Below are 23,321 nucleotides of genomic sequence, written 5' to 3'. Positions count from 1 at the left end.
ATTGTGGCGCTCACCTGCACGGCGCCAAACACGCATACGACCATCATTGGCACCAAGGCAGAAGCGACTCTCATCGCTGAAGACGACACGTCTCCATTCGTCCCTCCATTCACGCCTGTCGCGACACCACTGGAGGCGGGCTGCACGATGTTGGGGCGTGAGCGGAAGACGGCCTAACGGTGTGTGGGACCGTAGCCCAGCTTCATGGAGACGGTTGCGAATGGTCCTCGCCGATACCCCAGGAGCAACAGTGTCCCTAATTTGCTGGGAAGTGGCGGTGCGGTCCCCTACGGCACTGCGTAGGATCCTACGGTCTTGGCGTGCATCCGTGCGTCGCTGCGGTCCGGTCCCAGGTCGACGGGCACGTGCACCTTCCGCCGACCACTGGCGACAACATCGATGTACTGTGGAGACCTCACGCCCCACGTGTTGAGCAATTCGGCGGTACGTCCACCCGGCCTCCCGCATGCCCACTATACGCCCTCGCTCAAAGTCCGTCAACTGCACATACGGTTCACGTCCACGCTGTCGCGGCATGCTACCAGTGTTAAAGACTGCGATGGAGCTCCGTATGCCACGGCAAACTGGCTGACACTGACGGCGGCGGTGCACAAATGCTGCGCAGCTAGCGCCATTCGACGGCCAACACCGCGGTTCCTGGTGTGTCCGCTGTGCCGTGCGTGTGATCATTGCTTGTACAGCCCTCTCGCAGTGTCCGGAGCAAGTATGGTGGGTCTGACACACCGGTGTCAATGTGTTCTTTTTTCCATTTCCAGGAATGTAATACGTACTCATGCATGACAGAAAATGTCTGAAACGCTTGGCGTGATGTTGTAGGGCAGATTGTACTGAGACATAAATGTTAAGAAAGAAATTCGATACGTTGCGCCGTTTCCGAGTTATTTAGCATTGAAGTTAGCCAATCAGATCGTCGCGCGCGCGACGAGACAAAGCATTCATTGGGCAACACCGCCCCTGGCAGGCCGCTTGAACGCGAGCGCGCGACGCCCCGATTGGCTACATTCTATGCTAAATAACTCGGAAACGGAGCAACGTATCGAATTTCTTTCTTAACATTTATGTCCCAGTACCCAGTACAACCTGCCCTGTAACATCCCTACAAGCATTTCACACATTTTCTGACCACCCTGTATATTTATAGCAGAGTGGAATACGTACTCATATATGCACACGTATATATATATATATATATATATATATATATATATATATATATATATATATATAAACTGGGTGATCAAAAAATCAGTATAAATTTGAAAACGTAATAAACCACGGAATAATGTAGATAGAGAGGTAAAAGTCATCATGCTTGGAATGACATGGGGTTTTATTAGAACCACCCCATATTGCTAGATGGGTGAAAGATCTCTTGCGCGCATCGTTTGGTGATGATCGTATGCTCAGCCGCCACTTTCGTCATGCTTGGCCTCCCAGGTCCCCAGACCTCAGACCATGCGGTTATTGTCTTTGGGGTTACCTGAAGTCGCAAGTGTATCGTGATCGACCGACATCTCTAGGGATGCTGAAAGACAACATCCGACGCCGATGCCTCACCATAACTCCGGAAATGCTTTACAGTGCTGTTCACAACATTATTTCTCGACCACAGCTATTGTTGAGGAATGATGGTGGACATATTGAGCATGTCCTGTAAAGAACATCATCTTTGCTTTGTCTTACTTTGTTATGCTAATTATTGCTATTCAGATCAGCTGAAGCACCATCTGTCGGACATTTTTTGAACTTTTCTATTTTTTTTTTTTTTTTGTTCTAATAAAACCCCATGTCATTCCAAGCATGTGTGTCAATTTTTACCTCTCTATGTACATTATTCCGTGATTTATTCAGTTTTCAAATTTATACTGACTTTTTGATCATCTGGTACATATAATAAATCATGGAATAATGTAGATAGAGAGGTACAAATTGACACACATACACACATGCTTGGAATGACATGGGGTTTTATTAGACCAAAAAAGATACAAAAGTTCAAAAAATGTCTGACAGATGGTGCTTCATCTGATCAGAATAGCAATAATGAGCCTAACAAAGTAAGACAAAGCAAAGATGATGTTCTTTACAAGAAATGCTCAATATGTCCACCATCATTCCTCAACAATAGCTGTAGTCTAGGAACAATGTTGTGAACAGTATTGTAAAGCATGTCTGGAGTTATGGTGTGGCATTAGCGTCGGATGTTGTATTTCAGCATCCCTAGAGATGTCGGTCGATCACGATACACTTGCGACTTCAGGTAACCCCAAAGCCAATAACCGCACGGACTGGGGTCTGGGGACCTGGGAGGCCAAGCATGACGAAAGTGGCGGATGAGCACACGATCATCACCAAACTACGCGTGCAATATATATATATATATATATATATATATATATATATATATATATATATATGAGTGGAAAAACCTCACATATATATAGTGCTAAAAATAAATAGATTATTGTTATTATGGTAATAATGAATGTTGATCTGTTACATAATTTTTCTAAAGATATTGTTATTTCTTGGTAATTGATTGAATTATCAATATTTAAAGTTTCAGTATTTTTGAAGAAGTCTATAAATATATATGAGTGGAAAATCCTCACAAACACCTGGATATATATATATATATACCCACGGTTTTTCAAGATGTTTCCAATATGCTGTGTGTGTGTGTGTGTGTGTCTATATAGTAGGGCGACACTTGCTTTGCTTACAGCACGTGACCCTTCACTGTGGGGACTTGTGACACACAGCTTGTTGTTTTTACCTGTGGTCGTGCCGGCAGGGTGCCAGGTGTACGGCTTCGTGGGAGGCCTTACGGGCACGGTGTCGATCGCCACCCTCACGGCGATCGCGGTGGACCGCTACTGCGTGATCGTGCACCCGCTGCGGGGGCGCGGCCGCAGCGGCCTCTGGCGCTCCCCCAGGGCGCGCGCGCGGGTCGGCGTCTGCGCCGCCTGGCTGTACGGCGTCGTGTGGGCGGCGCCGCCCCTCACCGGCGCCGCGTGGGCCGGCCGGTACGTGCCCGAGGGCTTCCTCACCTCCTGCAGCTTCGACTACCTGCAGGTGCGCAACACTCCGTTCTCACCAGCCCATCTGCTCCTCTGCATGTTGCTGTTGTATATGTCTCTCTCAATTCCTCTGTCTCTCTGTATATGAGGTGAATCGACGAAAGTGATTCGAGATATCGAAACAAGGTTGTCAGAAAACGATACTAGGCAGAAGGGCACGTAATTTCATGCACAGATAATATTCTTAACTATAGCCAACATGATCACCGGCGAGACAAACGTGTGGTTCCTGAAGAGGGGTAGTTGCAGGGACAACAGACTGGATGATTGACTGATATGGCCTTGTAACATTAACCAAAACGGCCTTGCTGTGCTGGTACTGCGAACGGCTGAAATCAAGGGGAAACTACAGCCATAATTTTTTCTGAGTGCATGCAGCTTCACTGTATGATTAACTGATGATGGAGTCATCTTGGGTAATATATTCCGGAGGTAACATAGCCTCCCATTCGGATCTCCGGGTGGGGACTACTCAGCAGGTAAGCGTTATCATGAGAAACAAAACTGGAGTTCTACGTATCGGAGCGTGGAATATCAGATCCCTTAATCGGGCAGATAGATTAGAATATTTAAAAACGGAAGTGGGTAGGTTAAAATTAGGTACAGTGGGAATTAGTGAAGTTCGGTGGTCACGTGAATAGAGGGTTATAAATACAAAACAAAATAGAGGCATTGTAGGAGTAGGTTTAGTAATGAATAAAAAAAACAGGAGCGCGAGTAAGCTACTACGAACAGCAGAGCGCGAATTCTTTACAGATGAATGGAAAAACTGGTAGAAGGCGACGTCGGGGAAGGTCAGTTTCCATCCCGTAGAAACGTTGTAACACATGAGGCAATACTGACCCTACGACTTATCTTAGAAGACAGAGTTAGAGAAAGCTTTTGACAATGTTGAGTGGAATATTCTCTTTCAAATTCTGAAGGTGGCAGGGGTCAAATACAGGGAGCGAAAGGCTATTTACAATTTGTACAGAAACCAGATGGCAGTTATAAGAGTCGAAGGGCACGAAAGGGAAGCAGTGGTTGGGAAGGGAGTGAGACAGGGTTGTAGCGTATCCCCAATGTTATTCAATCTGTATATTGAGCAAGCAGTAAAGGAAACAAAAGAAAAAATTGAAGTAGGAATTAAAATCCATGGAAAAGAAATAAAAAATTCGAGGTTTGCCAACGACATTGTAATTTTGACAGAGACAGCAAAGGATCTGGAAGAGCAGCTGAACGGAATGGACAGTGTCTTGAAAGGAGGATATAAGATGAACATCAACAAAAGCAAAACGAGGATAATAGAATGTAGTCGAATTAAATCAGGTGATGCTGAGGGAATTAGATTAGGAGATGAGGCACTTAAAGTAGAAGATGAGTCTATTTGGGGAGCGAAATAATCGATGATGGCCGAAGTAGAGAGGATATAAAATGTAGTGGCAAGGAAAGTGTTTCTGAAGAAGAGAAATTTATTAACATCGAGTATAGATTTAAGTATCAGCAAGTCTTTTCTGAAAGTATTTGTATGGAGTGTAGCCATGTATGAAAGTGAAACATGGACGATAAATATTTTAGACAAGAAGAGAATAGAAACTTTCGAAATGTGGTGCTACAGAAGACTGCTGAAGATTATATGGGTATATCACATAACTAATGAGGAGGTATTGAGCAGAATTGGGGAGAAGAGGAGTTTGTGGCACAACTTGACTAGAAGAAGGGATCGGTTGGTAGGACATGTTCTGAGGCATCAAGGGATCACCAATTTAGTACCGAAGAGCAGCATGGAGAGTAAAAATCGTAGTGGAAGACCAGGAGATGAATCCAGTAAGCAGATTCAGAAGGTTGGAGGTTGCAGTAGTTACTTGGAGATGGAGAAGCTTGCACAGGATAGAGTAGCATGGAGAGCTGCATCAAACCAGTCTCTCGACTGAAGACCACAGCAACAGCACAGTAGTAGCGTCATCACAGGAAAAATTCGTCGGTTTTGAAACCTGCCTTGTCGTCTCTTCTTTCATAGGGATTAGCTTACGTCAAAGTTTTCTTTGTTTCGTGCGTTTTGTGTGGTTTTATGTTGATTTTGTGTTCAGAATGCACAGTGAATGGGAGATACGTTTGGAGCAAACTATTTACAAAGTTCCTGACGAGTCTGCAGATGAATGGAACAAAATATTTGATGACGGTTCAAATTACACGTTCATCGTATTATTTTCACCGATTGTATAGTTAAGAAGTATTTTCCTGCAGGTAAATCAGGGGACAGTTCCGAGTGCACGATTCCAGTGAGCGTGATATTGGTCATGTAACTTTCCATGTTTCAATTTCCGACACATTGTGCTCCACTATGAAAGCTACATTTAGTTTTGTGTGTTTCTTTATATTTAAATGGGCTGAATAAGAAATTTAAGCGGAAAGACCACTTGTTTGCTTATCGGGCTATGTATTTGAATACCAGAGCTTCTTTTCAGTAATTTTAATATGATAATTGCTATTAAATTGAGGTTTCACATGTGGGTTCAGATTGAACAGTACCAGTGTCAAAATATGTATATTTAAAGTCGAAACTCTAATAAACCTAAAAACGTTTTGAATTTGCAGCTACATATTTGTACACACGTGTTATAACTTTCAAAAAACAACACATTTCATCTACTCCATAGGTAATGGCAGCTGTCTGCAAGACCAGCACCGGAAGTGTTAAAGACATTAGCTGCCATCGGCATTGATTTATGTCAATGGGGAAAGTTGAAAATTTGTGCTCGAGCAGGATTCAAACCCAAGTCTCCTACCTATAATGCAAGTGCTCTGATCACTTATACCGGTGCTTAAGTACTGGCGCCGTCAGGATGTGCAAATGTCTGGATTGTTTCGAGGTGTGTGGCTGGCGGAAACTTTCACCAGCAGCAATTCACATGTCTAACTTCGCACCTCCACAGTCTGTCGCTACGATTACTACTGTAACAGTCTAAATTGATTGATAGATTAACTCTCCTTTGAACAGATTGATACTTACTTCTTCTTTCTTGAAGAAAAGGGTTCACCGTCCAGCTCCATCACAAAGAATGCAGTATAATACAAACATAAATAATGTCGTTTCCCGAAGTTGGCAGGCTACAGTTTATCCCGGTATCATTTATAGGATGAAGCAATTTAGAAATGAAAGAAACTGCCCCGCTTTCTAGAAGTTTGATTCCAAAAACTTTTACACAAAAATATATTGTCTGACATACACGCAGTATGTCCACCCAGAATCATGGACAGGAAGGCATAGATAGATGGAGAGTCAAAAATTTGACATCGGCTCGAGAAAACATTAGGATAAAGATAGATGTTCATCTTTCTTTTCGTACATAACTCTCTCGGCGCGGGCATGTTTATATTGCATCTTTGCCCCGCGCAGAGTTCCGATTCTTATTAAATGACATATACTTTATGGCTATCACGCGCTACACCACCCGGACACACTGCTCACCACAAACACAATGACTCCCCTGGCGTGCCTCCCGCCAGACCCAAATTCTCAACTTTCACCACACATTACTGATGTAGTGCCACTGCACATCTGCCTAGTAAGCAGGAGATCCGGGTTTGAATCCCAGTGTGGCAAAAATCTTCAACTTGTCCCATTGATATAAATCAATGCCCAATGGCAGATAACGTCTTTAATTCCTTTGTGTCTGCATTCGTAGTGGCCGCAGGATCAACATGTTGCATGTTGTTTCAGACATGAATGAAAGGACAGTTTAAATACCATGGTGCTTGCTCTCTAATTTATAAGTTGAAATTTTTGGTAGTCTTGAGAGATACAAGGGTCTGAAAGCCATTTGTGCAGGTAGCCAAAAAGCGGCGGAGAACGTACTGTCCATAGTCTTCATTCCACTCATTCACTTACCAGCTCGCCTAAACTGAAATAAAATGTTGTACTTCTCTAAGAACAATGCAAAAGGGTCGGAAATTGAGACGATAAATAAAAGCCTATTGTCGTTTAATGAAACAATATCTTACGATGAATGCTTACACGCACAAGAATAAGTATGAAAATCATTAAAGCTCGTCTGTCACACTCGGCACTCGAAACATTTCGGAGACTATTTCTATTGCTTGTTTCCATTCATGAAAATTTCGCCTTAAATGTAGAGCATAATCTCCTACGATTGCCACGAGGTTTTCTGTTATATAGTGGACTCAACACAGAATATGGACAACAAAATATTGGCTGTCCAGATAAATTCTTAAGCCGAGTTAAGTTCACTTCTACATAGTCTCACCTGTTATGTGCGATATATCGTTCTAACGAAACACAGTGATGTCGACCGCTATTTACGCCATCCGAGGCATAAGAGGTCGCGAACATATTCGCAGTGGAGCGTAGCACATTCCCATAAGACTGACAACGATATAATAATCTCCCAGATGCAGACTCCTCGTCATTTATGTATGCTCGGTGCGGACGACGAAGTGAACATTTGCTCCAAAACTGCTTCTAGCGTTGGCAGCAGTGCCTAGCCAGCAATCTTTATGACTACAAAATTATTTATATCGTTGTTAGTTCAAGACTTACAACGATCCCAATTTATCTACAAGTAAATCTGTACATTATTTAAATTCTACAAAATCCTTTGAGCGAGTTCTCTTAAAATTTGAACTCTACAATTTTTCAGGCGGAACAGATGGTAGATGGTGACCTCTGAACTTTCACTTTTTGTGTCTGTACCTTTTAACAATTACCTTATTACATTCAAACCTGGTGCAGCATAATTATTACATATATTAAATACAGTGCAGTCTTTTTAGCTTTGTAGCTTAATAACAAAGACTAGTTAATCTAACACGTTTTACGAAGTTTTGGTACATGACTTGGTTTCTTTCTTAATAATTCAAAAAGTAGATGATTTACCTTCACGGGAACTTTGTAACTAACCTGTTTCTACGGCTTATTACGTTATTATTGGGAATGGAAATGTTTATTGATTGTGAAATTAACGTGAGAAGATTAGGGTCGCCACCGATTCTAACCATACAACTAATCAAAGGTTTGGCCGAATCGGAAAATAAATTAATTTGATCACAGACCAAAAACTCATAAAAATACATACGTTGTGATGTCGCTCATAGGGGATGCGATGTAATTAATAGTATTGCCCGTGCACTGTTCACGAGAATCAAACATTTAAAATAAAATAGAAAATGCATTAACATTGTGTATAAGATAAGCTCCCAGCAACACACCTGAAAATAAGACTTAATCTAAAGCATTTGTTTTAAAATAAAAGGGGAAACTAATCACTGGACCTGTCCGTGAGGAAACGCGTTGGATGTTCTCACGGGAAAACTATGAGGTGAGTGGCTTAGGTGCAAAAACGTAACCTCGGATTTTTTTTTTTTTTTTTCATCAGTCTACTGACTGGTTTGATGCGGCCCGCCACGAATTCCTTTCCTGTGCTAACCTCTTCATCTCAGAGTAGCACTTCCAACCTACGCCCTCAATTATTTGCTTGACGTATTCCAATCTCTGTCTTCCTCTACAGTTTTTGCCCTCTACAGCTCCCTCTAGTACCATGGAAGTCATTCCCTCATGTCTTAGCAGATGTCCTATCATCCTGTCCCTTCTCCTTATCAGTGTTTTCCACATATTCCTTTCCTCTCCGATTCTGCGTAGAATCTCCTCATTCCTTACCTTATCAGCCCAATTAATTTTCAACATTCGTCTATAGCACCACATCTCAAATGCTTCGATTCTCTTCTGTTCCGGTTTTCCCACAGTCCATGTTTCACTACCATACAATGCTGTACTCCAGAGGTAGATCCTTAGAAATTTCTTCCTCAAACTAAGGCCGGTATTTGATATTAGTAGACTTCTCTTGGCCAGAAATGCCTTTTATGCCATAGCCAGTCTGCTTTTGATGTCCTCCTTGCTCCGTCCGTCATTGGTTATTTTACTGCCTAGGTAGCAGAATTCCTTAACTTCATTGACTTCGTGACCATCAATCCTGATGTTAAGTTTCTCGCTGTTCTCATTTCTACTACTTCTCATTACCTTCGTCTTTCTCCGATTTACTCTCAAACCATACTGTGTACTCATTAGACTGTTCATTCCGTTCAGCAGATCATTTAATTCTTCTTCACTTTCACTCAGGATAGCAATGTCATCAGCGAATCGTATCATTGATATCCTTTCACCTTGTATTTTAATTCCACTCTTGAACCTTTCTTTTATTTCCATCATTGCTTCCTCGATGTACAGATTGAAGAGTAGGGGCGAAAGGCTACAGCCTTGTCTTACACCCTTCTTAATACGAGCACTTCGTTCTTGATCGTCCACTCTTATTATTCCCTCTTGGTTGTTGTACATATTGAATATGACCCGTCTCTCCCTATAGCTTACCCCTACTTTTTTCAGAATCTCGAACAGCTTGCACCATTTTACATTGTCGAACGCTTTTTCCAGGTCGACAAATCCTATGAAAGTGTCTTGATTTTTCTTTAGCCTTGCTTCAATTATTAGCCGTAACATCAGAATTGCCTCTCTCGTCCCTTTACTTTTCCTAAAGCCAAACTGATCGTCACCTAGCGCATTCTCAATTTTCTTTTCCATTCTTCTGCATATTATTCTTGTAAGCAGCTTCGATGCATGAGCTGTTAAGGGGCTCCGGAAAGGCACAAAATCATGAAAAGTTCAATTTTTACTTTTTTGCGTTTTCTAATCTGCAGACTATTAACTTTTAATAGATATATAATTTATTCAATTCCGAAGACTACAACTATTTTTAAATTTTTTTTGAAATGTGTTCTACAAGGGCGTGACCCACTGTGGCGCTGTTAAACTGCTGCCAAAGGTGTTATTATTAACGTCCGTGTTCATCAGGTACATTTAAGTGATGTGAGATAAAGTATGTGTTGTGGCTAACCTGTGATGGTTCAATATATATCGCTGGTGTGATTGTCGATTGTTTCATGTTTATTTACTCTGTCGTTATCCCGAAAATATTCGTAATTAATTCTGTTTCTTGAGTCTCTGTTTTGTTGAAGTATAATAATGAGTAAAAGTAAAGTTATTAGAAATCCTCTGAAGGCTTTTAAGAAAAGGAGAAATGTTGGAAAGCCAAAGGTATGTGTTATTACTGTAAACAATAAAGACGATGAAAACCCCCAACATAGCTTGTGTCCCAAAGAAGAAGACAGTTGGTGTAAATATAACAAAGGATTGCTAACTGGTGAAGTGTACACTCATAAGCATAGTCTGCCTCATGCAATAATGGAGGTGATAAAACCTATTTTCAGAGACTTAGCAGCACCTGAACTGTTGAAAAAGTGTATTCACGGAAAAACTCAAAACCCCAATGAAAGTGTAAATAGTGTTATATGGTCGAGAATCCCCAAGACTGTATTTGTTGGAATAGAAACACTTCACTTTGGTGTGTACGATGCTGTTGCGACTTTCAATGATGGCAACATTGTAAGGTGCAAGGTATTTAGAAATATGGGAATGAAGATAGGTTCTTACATGGTACGAGCGATGCTTGCTTTAGACAAGGAACGCCTTCGGGCTGCAGACAGGGCTGTAAAGAGTCTAGAAATACAAGCAAGAGTAAACAGGAGGAGGAACAAGAGGAAGCTGGAGGAGGAGTTTGCAGAGGATGAAGATAATCCATCCTATGGACCTGGAATGCACTATAAAGTTAATCCAATCTTTGTCGCTCGATTCCCAAAACTTTTATTTTCTCATACTAATTACATGTTTTCTAAGGATCTTCCAAACATATTTGTTTCAAACTTTCAGTAAATGTTACACAGTACCTTCTGCATAATTTAACACAGCGTTTTTCCAAAAAACTGTATATTTTTGAATATATAAATAAAAAATTGCAAAAAAAGTTGTGAATTTTCATTACAATTGAAAAAAAAATCATCTTTAATAACTGAACTAAAATTTTGTAAAATCCCTGTGTTAAGTTGTAGCCCATATTCCAATAAATAATCTGTAAAAAGTTCAACTTCCTACCTCAAATACTTTGTGAGGAAAGATGTAATTTATAAGCGTTATTTTAACATTGCAAGTATAGGGCGTTCCGGAGCCCCTTAAGCTGATTGTGCGATAATTCTCGCACTTGTCAGCTCTTGCCGTCTTCGGAATTGTGTGGATGATGCTTTTCCGAAAGTCAGATGGTATGTCGCCAGACTCATATATTCTACACACCAACGTGAATAGTCGTTTTGTTGCCACTTCCCCCAATGATTTTAGAAATTCTGATGGAATGTTATCGATCCCTTCTGCCTTATTTGACCGTAAGTCCTCCAAAGCTCTTTTAAATTCCGATTCTAATACTGGATCCCCTATCTCTTCTAAATCGACTCCTGTTTCTTCTTCTATCACATCAGACAAATCTTCACCCTCATAGAGGCTTTCAATATATTCTTTCCACCTATCTGCTCTCTCCTCTGCATTTAACACTGGAATTCCCGTTGCACTCTTAATGTTACCACCGTTGCTTTTAATGTCACCAAAGGTTGTTTTGACTTTCCTGTATGCTGAGTCTGTCCTTCCGACAATCATATCTTTTTCGATGTCTTCACATTTTTCCTGCAGCCATTTCGTCTTAGCTTCCCTGCATTTCCTATTTATTTCATTCCTCAGCGACTTGTATTTCTGTATTCCTGATTTTCCCGGAACATGTTTGTACTTCCTCCTTTCATCAATCAACTGAAGTATTTCTTCTGTTACCCATGTTTTCTTCGCAGCTATCTTCTTTGTACCTATGTTTTCCTTCCCAACTTCTGTGATGGCCCTTTTTAGAGATGTCCATTCCTCTTCAACTGTACTACCTACTGCGCTATTCCTTATTGCTGTATCTATAGCGTTAGAGAACTTCAAACGTATCTCGTCATTCCTTAGTACTCCCGTATCCCACTTCTTTGCGTATTGATTCTTCCTGACTAATGTCTTGAACTTCAGCCTACTCTTCATCACTACTATATTGTGATCTGAGTCTATATCTGCTCCTGGGTACGCCTTACAATCCAGTATCTGATTTCGGAATCTCTGTCTGACCATGATGTAATCTAATTGAAATCTTCCCGTATCTCCCGGCCTTTTCCAAGTATACCTCCTCCTCTTGTGATTCTTGAACAGGGTATTCGCTATTACTAGCTGAAACTTGTTACAGAACTCAATTAGTCTTTCTCCTCTTTCATGCCTTGTCCCAAGCCCATATTCTCCTGTAACCTTTTCTTCTACTCCTTCCCCTACAACTGCATTCCAGTCGCCCATGACTATTAGATTTTCGTCCCCCTTTACATACTGCATTACCCTTTCAATATCCTCATACACTTTCTCTATCCGTTCATCTTCAGCTTGCGACGTCGGCATGTATACCTTAACTATCGTTGTCGGTGTTGGTCTGCTGTCGATTCTGATTAGAACAACCCGGTCACTGAACTGTTCACAGTAACACACCCTCTGCCCTACCTTCCTATTCATAACGAATCCTACACCTGTTATACCATTTTCTGCTGCCGTTGATATTACCCGATACTCATCTGACCAGAAACCCTTGTCTTCCTTCCACTTCACTGACCCCTACTATATCTAGATTGAGCCTTTGCATTTTCAGATTTTCTAGTTGCCCTACCACGTTCAAGCTTCTGACATTCCACGCCCCGACTCGTAGAACGTTATCCTTTCGTTGATTATACAATCGTTTTCTCATGGTAACCTCCCCCTTGGCAGTCCCCTCCAGGAGATCCGAATGGGGGACTATTCCGGAATCTTTTGCCAATGGAGAGATCATCATGACACTTCTTCAATTATAGGCCACATGTCCTGTGGATACACGTTACGTGTCTTTAATGCAGTGGTTTCCATTGCCTTCTGCATCCTCATGTCGTTGATCATTGCTGATTCTTCCGCCTTTAGGGGCAATTTCCCACCCCTAGGACAAGAGAGTGCCCTGAACCTCTATCCACTCCTCCGCCCTCTTTGACAAGGCCGTTGGCAGAATGAGGCTGACTTCTTATGCCGGAAGTCTTCGGCCGCCAATGCTGATTATTTATCAAAATTTAGGCAGTGGTGGGGATTGAACCCGGGACCGAAGACGTTTTGATTATGAATCAAAGACGCTACCCCTAGACCACGGAATACAAGAGAAAATTGTGGATAAAATCATTTATTCCTAAGATGTGGATGTGAGGCATGAACACAATTCCTGATAACATTAATTTCTAAAACATTAAAGAAAAGCATCGATACAGTCACCGTTATAATCTGCACCTAAAATCAATGGTGTGAATCATTCATAAAACTGCTGTTACCTGATAACTGATCGCAATAACTCGTGAAACGGTACACATTTCGCAGCACACCCGCGTGTCCACGTGGTTTGTGGGGACGCAATTTCGAGGTATCGTGCCCAAGATGCAACAATATCACATCACACAATCATGAACAGTTAACATTCTTTAAAACAAACATGAGACCGGACAGTTAGTGATGACGGTAGCCCAACAAACTCTGATGTTCAACCACGTGGTTGGCTCCCCACGGACGAAAGATACACAAAGCAAGGAAAATTTACAAGAAGGTAAAGCTATTAATATTTACATAAATAAAAGCTTATACAGGCACAGCTGAAGGCAAACAGACATTCATACAGAAGCGAGTGCTCACTTCTTATCGACATCTTTGTGTGGCGCTCTTCCGGCGGATCCAAGTCTGCTATAGAAATTTACTAAAGGAAAAAACTTCCAAAGTTTTGCATTCCTTTCTGCGACAAGGCAAAGCAATCTTTCAGAGTTGAAAAGCGAGTCCAAAAGCCAAAAGCTCTCCTCTCGCCAAGTAACGACGCGCCACGCGGTCAGTCTAACTCACCCTTCTTCGACTGGAGCACAGCTGCGGACGCTTCCCGTACCGGCGGCAGATTGCCTCCCTTTTTCTTCTCCAGCCTCTTCCACGCTTCGCGTGGCCCGGAAAACTCAAAGATGCCATTTCCGCCACCAACCTAACGCAGGTGGATTTCTCACAAGTAGTGCAAACCTCTTTGCCTACTTGACCACTACGAGAGTTGGCTATTCTGTACAACTGCTGATGAATCTGTATGACTATCGCAGACTTCCTGCAGCAGACCACGCCACCGTCTAGCCACGTGACACACAACCACATTCATTCAATCACACCACTATGAGAGTTATGAGAGAAGAGAAACAAGGGAGAAAAGGAGAAGTGGTAGTGAAAATGGGCTACCGGACTAATGAAAGGTGGCTACAGGACCCTTTCAACTTCTACCGTAGTTTTGCGTGATAAACTGCACCAGAAGACGACCTCTGTAACTTTAATATTATGCGCTTCCATAATTTCAGAAAAAATGGAATAATGCAAAAGGTATACTTCTATCATGTGTTTTCGTGGAAAACTGCATTTAATTCCAAAAGTATGAGTTTCTGTTGTGAGCCTCTTCCAAGTTTTTCAGGGAGCGAATTTTTGAAGTACCGTAACTAATTAGTGAGCCATGTTGAGACTGACAGTACTTAACAGCCGCGCGGGGTAGCCGTTCGGTCTGTGGCGTCTTGCCACGGTTCGCGTGGTTACCCTCGTCGGAGGTTCGAGTCCTCCCGCGGGCATGGGTGTGTGTGTTGTCCTCAGCATAAGTTAGTTTAAGTTAGATGAAGTAGTGTGTAAGCCTAGGGACCGATGACCTTAGGAGTTTGGTCCCATAGAAACTTACCACAAATTACCCAATACATAACATTTACATAGTCTTTTAAACAATCTGACCAAGTTTCGGAATGATATTTAAACATTTAAGTTTCACTTAAGTATACCGTTCAATTTCCTGTTAGCAGCTCACAGCATTTTCTCCGGAGCTCTGCTGCATTGACCTTGAGCAAGCAGCTGGAAGGAAAATCAGTGCTTTACTCCCCGTACTGGTGCGGCTTTGCTTCCCTTCATATCGTTCAGTTTTATTTACTTTACATCATCATCATCATTGTCATCATGATTATTATCATTGTGTTCTGGCAAAGGCAGATTTTTCGCATGGTAATTCTCCGTGCTCTCACGTCCTCTGCCATCCTCTTCTGGTCCGCTTAATTTCCGCTTCGCATTATGCCATCTGTCATCGTGCACCTCTTCCTTTCTCTCAATCTCCTCACAGAGTCCAGTCCTTCCGAAGCCTGTGTTAGCAAGCACTCCCGTCTCAACGAAAGTCTGAAAGTAAAGGACAGAGGAGCGAAAGCATAACATGGCAGGAAGACTCTTGAAGTTTCAATTATTACTTCGACAGATCAATCTGCGGCCCTGAGACGCTCTGACGGCATGAGTCTCTCTCTATATATTCACCGTCGAAAGTGACATATTTTTCACACGACTGTGGACGTCTTGGAGGTAACGTTGCTTGTAGAAGTCAGAAATTTGGCTCTTCATTTAAGATTCCATCTCGGAAAGAAAGCGCCATCATTTGGCCCTGACTTCATTTCTGTGACACAAGATTTGGTACGTAGAACATCTGCAACTGGGAGGCATGCTTAATTAATTTTAAAAGATCCAATTCAATTGTACTAGTGATTATCCTGTCTCCAGGTGTATAAAACAAAAGAGAGGGGGGAAGAAATACAATGCAACATGTCTGTAAAAACTGGAAGAGCACACCACTAAATCAAGGCGACTCACGTATTAAATGTCGACATCCATATCAAGAGATAGTTTGAGTGAGTCCAAGAGTTCTATATCACTGCATCTTGACGGAACTAGAAAATAGGGAAGGGCCTAATCATCAAAGGGACCTCAAAGTGTAACGTGTGGGTAGGACGAAGGAAACAGAAACCGAGAACAAACACTGTGCTAACTTTATTAGTGATCATATAGAAGACTTGGACTGACTGCTCCGAGGGCTTCATTTAAAAGTGTAATAGAGTATGAACGAGCTGTGGTATGCTGCCTGGTTAAATAATTCTCAAACGTGTACCAACATGTGACATTTTAGGCAACGAGACAGTGGTATATAGAACAAGAGATAAGAAACGGTAAAAACAGTGACAAAAATTAATGGCAACATAGACCATGCTAAGTAAATAGTCATATGTATAATATACGAGTATTATAGGCTCGAGTTCCATTGCCCTATTGGCTAATTGTGTGCGGTGTGGGATCCGCATCAGGTGTGACTGACGGATGACATCGAAAAAGTACAAAGAAGGGCAGCTCGTTCTGTATTATCGCGAAATAGAGGAGATACGTGAATTGGAGTGGCAATCATTAAAACAGAGGAGTTTTTCGTTGCGACGGGATCTTCTCATGAAATTTCAATCACCAGTTTTCTCCTCCGATTGCGAAAACGTTATGTTACCGCCCACCTACATAGGCAGAAATGATCATCACGATAAAATAAGAGAAATCATGGCTTGCACAGAAAAATTTAAGTGCTCGTTTTTCCCGCGTGCCGTTCGAGAGTGGAACGGTAGAGAGACAGCATGAAGGTGGTTCACTGAACCCTCTGCCAGGTACTTTATTGTGAATAGCAGAGTAATCAACGTAGGTGTAGATGTAGATGTAAAACATCACATGTTTCAGTGTTATGTAGCCTAACGACATACTGCGGTCTCTCACTATCCTTTTAAACAATCAGTCCACCTACCCGGATAGGTTTCAGGTTGTCTGCCCCTTCACTCTCGATGGTAGATACTGGTTTAGCTGATAAAAGCAGTGTCGATGAAAAATCAGCTAAATATCTACCACGCATAGACCACGTAACTGCAGTCCATGGGCAGCAATTGCACGATGGGGGTGCGAATCGTCGTCCATAAAGACGAATGCCTCGCCAATACGCTGCCGATGTGGTTCCACTGTCGATCGGCACCTTCTATGACCACCAGCAACGTACGTCGGCGCCACGTAATGCCAGCACGGAACCCCCATCTTGCTGCACTCGCTGGACAGTGTGTCTAAGGCGTTCAGCCTGACCGGGTTGCCTCCAAACACGTCTCCGACGATTGTCTGATTGAAGGCATATGCAACACTCATCGGTGAAGAGAACGTTATGCCAATCCTGAGCGGTCCATTCGGCAATTTGTTGGGCCCATTTGTACCGCACAGTAGCTGCAGAGATGGACCTCGCCATGGACGTCGGGAGTGAAGCTGCGCGTCATGCAGCCTATTGCGCATAGTTTGAGGCGTAACACGATGTTCTAAAAGCATTATTCAACATGGTGGCGTTGCTGCCAGGTTTCCTCCGAGCCATAATCCGTAGGTAGCGGTCACCCACTGCAGTAGCAGCCCTTTGACGGCCTGAGCGAGGCATGTCATCGACAGCTCCTGTCTCTCTGTATCTCCTCCATGTCCGAACAACATCGATTTGGTTCTCTCCTAGACGCCTGGACACTTCCGTTGTGGAGAACCCTTCTTGGCACAAAGTAACAATGCAGACGCGATCAAACTGCGGTATTGACCGTCTAGGCATGGTTGAACTACAGGCAACACGAGCCGTGTACCTCCTTCCTGGTGGAATGACTGGAACTGATCGGCTTTCGGACCCCCTCCAACTAACAGGCGCTGCTCATGCATGGTTGTTTTATCTTTGACCGTGTTTAGTGACTTTTCTGAACAGTCAAAGGGTCTCTGTATGTGATACCATATCCACAATCGACGTCTATCTTCAGGAGTTCTGGGAACCGAAGTGATGCTAAACTTTTTTGATATGTGTACTTTTAAATGAAGTATTTGAAGCGCTCAGAGCAGTTAGTCCAAATCTTCTGTGTCACCGCTAGTAACGTCAATTTACTTGCTTTCACCTCGCCTCCAGACCTCCTGCGTGGCGTTCCACTCACAAGGGAAACTCTCCATCGCACCCCCCCCCTTCCCTCCCACACACACACACACACACCCATCAGATTTCGTGGAAAGGTGGCCCAGTGGATAGCCCGTCAAAAGCTGGACACAGATAAAGCATAAATACAGGAAGACGGTGCACCGAACTACGAAAAAAGAAGCAAAATCGAAACAGCGAACGGTCTAAGCTCAAGACGCACAACTTCGAGCGAACTGCGAGAGCAACCGCCTCGTGGTTATATTGGCAGGGTGCTGGGCAGGAAAGGGGATAATTTGTATTCAAATCTCCCCATGTCCCATTTTTCAAACAACGGCAATTCCAGGATGGAATGTAACAGTGTTATGGGAAGGACAGTTGCTACTCACCATATACAGGAGATCCTGAGTAGCAGATAGACACAAGAAAAAGACTGTCACAAATAAAGCTTTCAGCCACTAAGGCCTTCGTCAACATCAGATGACCGACACACACACACACACACACACACACACACACAGACAAATCCAACTCACACAACCGGTCGTGGCGGCCGAGCGGTTCTAGGCGCTTCGGTCTGGAATCGCGCGACCGCTACAGTCGCAGTTTCGAATCCTGTCTCGGGCATGGATGTGTGTGATAGGTTAGTTAGGTTTAAGTAGTTCTAAGTTCTAGGGAACTGATGACCTCAAATGTTAAGTCCCATAGTGCTAAGAGCCATTTGCACCATTTGAACCAGCTCACACACATGACTACACTCTCATGCACCTAAAACCACACTGCAGGCAGCAGCGCCAGTGCATGATGGGAGTGGCGACTGGGTGGGGGCAAGGAGGAAGCTGGGATGGAGAGGGGGATGAATAGTATGGTGGAGGTGGTGGACATTGAAGTCCTGCAGGCTAGACGGAGGGCAGGGGTGACGTGGGGAGGGGGGGGGAGTAGGGGAAAATGAGAGAAGTAAAAAGACTGGGTGTGATGGTGGAATGATGGCTGTGTAGTGCTGGAATGAGAACAGGGAAGGGACTAGATGGGTGAGGACAGTGACTAACGAAGGTTGAGGACAGGAGGGTTATGGGAACGTAGGATGTATTGCAGGAAAAGTTCCCATCTGCTCAATTCATAAAAGCTGGTGTTGGTGGGAAGGATCGATATGGCACAGGCTGTGAAACAGTCATTGAAATGAAGGATGTCATGTTTGGCAGCGTGCTCAGCAACAGGGTGGTCCACTGCTTCATGGCCACAGCTTGTCGGTGGCCATTCATGTGGACAGACAGCTTGTTGGTTGTCAAGCACACACAGAATGCAGCACAGTGGTTGCAGCTTAGCTTTTAGATCACATGACTAGTTTCACAGGTAGCCCTGCCTTTGATGTGATGTTAGTGACCGGACTGGAGTAGGTGGTGGTTGGAGGATGTATGGGACAGGTCTTGCATCTAGGTCTATTTCAGGGGTGTGCAGCATGAGGTAAGAGGTTGTGAGCAGCGGCTGTATAGGGATGGACAAGTATATTGTGTAGGTTCGGTGAAGAGCGGAATATCACTGTGGTAGGGTGGGAAGGGTAATGGGCCGGACATTTCTCATTTCAGGGCACGACGAGAGCGATTCCAGCAGAACAATGCGACACCCTACACGTCCAGAATTGCTACAGAATGGCTCCAGGAACATTGTTCTGAGTTTAAAGACTTCTGCTGGCCACTAAACTCCCCAAACATGAACATTATTGAACATATCTGGGATGCCTTGCAACGTTCTGTTCAGAAGAGATCTCCACGCCCTACTCTTACGGATTTATGGATATCCCTGGAGGATTCATGGTGTCACTTTCTTCGATCACTGCTTCAGCCATTAGTCAACTCCATGCCACATTGTGTTGCAGCACTTCTGCGCGCTCGCGGGGGCTCTATTAGGGGGATGTACCAGTTTCTTTGGCTCTTCAGTGTATATTCTTAGCACATGACTCGTATTCTATAACCAGTGTATAATATGACAATTGCCAAGACTATAAAAGGAAAACAAACACGTCAATGATCGAACGTAAAGTTAAAAATTTTTTGAAAAGAAAGAATCTGGGTCACGAGCGAGATTTGAACCTCTTCTCAGTCCAACACGGTGACAATGTAAGCGCGCCTCTGTGATTGCTACAACTCGCTCGATGTTGCACATCTTCAGCTTGAACCACTCACTGTTTCCATTTTTCTTCTTATTTTCTATGTTCAGTAGACCTTCTTGCTGTTTTCATGCCTGATCTGTGTTCAGTTTACAATGGGCTAACCAACCACTGGGCCATTTTACCGCTAAAACGGAGGGAGGTGCGATGGGGAGTTTCCCTTGTCAGTCGTGGTAGGCGTTCTCACCTTGCGGCTGCCCGGGGACGGACAGTGTGAGTACTGGAGCTGTTATCAGTTTCTGTTTCCTTTGTCTCACCCACCTTGAGGTTACATTTTTAGGTTTTATGTCTGTTTGATGATTAGGCCCTTTCCTTTTCTTCTACAAGATGCAGCGATATGGCACCCTTGCACTGACTGACCCCACAGCGTGTTTTGATGTCCAAATATACCAGGTGGTTATAATTAAACTTTCCCTATTTAACGCATAATAACACGGAAACTAATTACCGTATTAGTACCAAACTTGGTAGCATTAATGTCCACAGTATGGGGTTCATCATTTCCATGCATCGCAACGCCACCGTCCAGTTCCAACAATGGCCACCAGGTGCCGTGATCAGCCATCGTGACTCGCACTCTCATGCACGTGACCAGTCGCAGTGCACTTGTTGGTGTGTCGACATGATCCTGGACAAAAATAGCAGGGCATTATTGGTGAAGCTCTACTATCAAGCCGGCCGGAGTGGCCGAGCGGTTCTAGGCGCAACAGTCTGCAACCGCGCGACCGCTACGGTCGCAGGTTCGAATCCTGCCTCGGGCATGGATGTGTGTCATGTCCTTAGGTTAGTTAGGTTTAAGTAGTTCTAAGTTCTAGGGGACTGATGACCTCAGAAATTAAGTCCCATAGTGCTCAGAGCCATTTCTACTATCAAAACAAGAGCAATGTTTTGCAGCTGCACTTCGAGAATATCGCCGGCTGAAAGGGTTACGGAAGGGTCCTCTCTCTCCACCTGCTGTGCGTAGCATGATGAAGCGGTTCGAATCAACTGGAGAACTGAGTGTCGCTCCGGGAAGAGGCCGACGACGAAATCGCTGTTGCTATGGCAGTTGAACATCCCGTGGTCCACTGGACGGAAGGTGCTTCGAATTATTCTCAAATGGAATATATACTAGATCCATATCGTACAGCAGCTTGCACCACAGGACGCACAACGACGTGTTGACTTCGCTCTCCACTTTCTCGCAAGGACTGAAGTTGACGAGGGCCGGTCCTGGACCATCCTATGGACAAACGAAGCTCATTTTTCTCTGAAGGGTGAGGTGAACACACAGAATTGCGAAGTGAGGGGTTCTTGATCTGCAGTCACTGTGCGTGAAGTTCCTCCGTATGGTGAACGTGTCACCGCACGGTGTGGCTTCACGGCTACGTTCATCATTGGCCCATTACTTTTTGAACAGGTCGGCGCTCAGGGATCAAAGACGTGCAGTGTGACTGGCCAGCGTTGTTGCGATATGCTTCGCCAGCATGTCGTACCCGCCCTAATGGACAGAGACGGATTGAAATCGACAGTTTTCATGCAAGATGGAGCCCCACCGCACATCGCTCGTGAGGTTTACCTGCTTCTCCGAAACACATTTGGAAGCGATCGAATTATCAACAGATCGTTTCCAAATGCTTGGCTGGCCCGATCACCTGATTTCTGGTTGTGGGTCTACCTGAAGGACAGGGTTTACTAGTGAAACATTCACACATGTGATGATCTGAACCGCAGCATATCAAGAGAGGTAGCCAGCAAAACTACGGACATGCTTCGTTCTGCTGTGCAGAACGCAATCCTGCGCTTTCAGACTCTTCTGAACACTGATGGGAGCCAGACTGAGTCCCTTTTGTAACAGTACAGGCACCGGTATGCAATGATATCATTTACCGTAGTAGCACATTAAAAGTGTTTCAGTTCAACTTATTTTACATTATTTTTCTTCCCCGTGTGCTTGACGTTAATGCTACCAAGTCTGATAATCGTATGGTAATTACTTTCCGTATTGTAATGTGTTAAAGAGAGAAAGTTTAATTGAAACCACGCGGTAATAAGCGAGTCTCCTTGTTTCAGTGGTCTGCTCCTCTGGTTTTTACAGTTATGTTGCATTATATTTCTTCCCTCGTCTCCTTTGAATGTTACAGTCTTCTACAGCTCGAAATGAGACTTTAACATTCCATAACCAGTCTTGATTTGAGTAATCATTAGTACAAGTGAAGCGCATCTCTTTAAAATAATTAAGGCAGTCTATGGATGACAATGCGTGACTGCATCGGTAAGAGCAGGTGAAGAATCTCTTGGAACGAGAGGACGTTCAGCGAATTGACTGGCCTACCCTTTCCCCCAACTTAAATACCATCGATACCATCGAACACGTGTGTGATGAAGTGGGGAGACGTATTACAGCAGGTCACGTGCTCCAACGGCCATCAGGCAGCTGCCAACTCCGCTGGTGAAGGAACGAACCGCCCTACCACAGTAACTACTTATCAACCTTGTGCCCAAAATGGGAGCACATTGCAGACGATACGTCGCCGTCCGTGGAGATCACACTGTGGCGGGGCTGGTTATAAGTTATCAACACGAACAGTTCAGTCCACCTACACTGAAGAGCCAATACCGAGTGGCGCCCCCGCGAGCACGCGGAAGTGCCGCAACGCGACGTGGCAGGGACTCGACTAATGTCTGAAGTATTGCTGTAAGGAATTGACACCATGAATCCTGCAGGGCTGTCCATAAATCCGTAAGAGTACGAGTGGATGGAGATCTCCTCTGAAGAGCACGTCGCAAGACATTCCAGATATGCTCAACAATGTTCATGTCTGGGGAATCTGGTGGCCCGCGGAAGTGTTTAAACTCAGAAGAGTATTTCTGGAGCCACTCTGTAGCGATTCTGGACATGTGGGGTGTCGCATTGTCCTGCTGGAATTGCTCAAGTCCGTCGGAATGCACAATGGACATGTTTGGATGCACGTGATCAGACAGGATGGTTACGTACGTGTCACCTGTCAGGGTCGTATCTAGAGTTGTCAGGGGTCCCATAACATTCGAACTGCAAACACCACAGCCGGCCGAAGTGGCCGTGCGGTTAAAGGCGCTGCAGTCTGGAAGCGCAAGACCGCTACGGTCGCAGGTTCGAATCCTGCCTCGGGCATGGATGTTTGTGATGTCCTTAGGTTAGTTAGGTTTAACTAGTTCTAAGTTCTAGGGGACTAATGACCTCAGCAGTTGAGTCCCATAGGGCTCAGAGCCATTTGAACCATTTTTTTGCAAACACCACATACCATTACGGAGCCCCTATCA

General features: G+C 44.0%; 1 protein-coding gene across 1 annotated transcript in view; it reads left to right on the top strand.

The window, feature by feature from the left end:
• Nucleotides 1–23,321, top strand: part of LOC126219282 (opsin, ultraviolet-sensitive-like) — a 177,596-nt gene that overhangs the window by 130,234 nt on the left and 24,041 nt on the right. Inside the window, exon 2 of the mRNA XM_049942148.1 lies at nt 2,816–3,096. Coding sequence (XP_049798105.1) covers nt 2,816–3,096 — 281 coding nt within the window. The remainder of the gene's footprint in view (nt 1–2,815; nt 3,097–23,321) is intronic.

The sequence above is a fragment of the Schistocerca nitens genome, chromosome 1 (assembly GCF_023898315.1).
Source record: "Schistocerca nitens isolate TAMUIC-IGC-003100 chromosome 1, iqSchNite1.1, whole genome shotgun sequence".
Lineage (NCBI taxonomy): Eukaryota > Metazoa > Arthropoda > Insecta > Orthoptera > Acrididae > Schistocerca > Schistocerca nitens.
The sequence above is the reverse complement of the archived record's forward strand: the minus strand, read 5'-3'. Positions and strand labels throughout refer to the sequence as shown.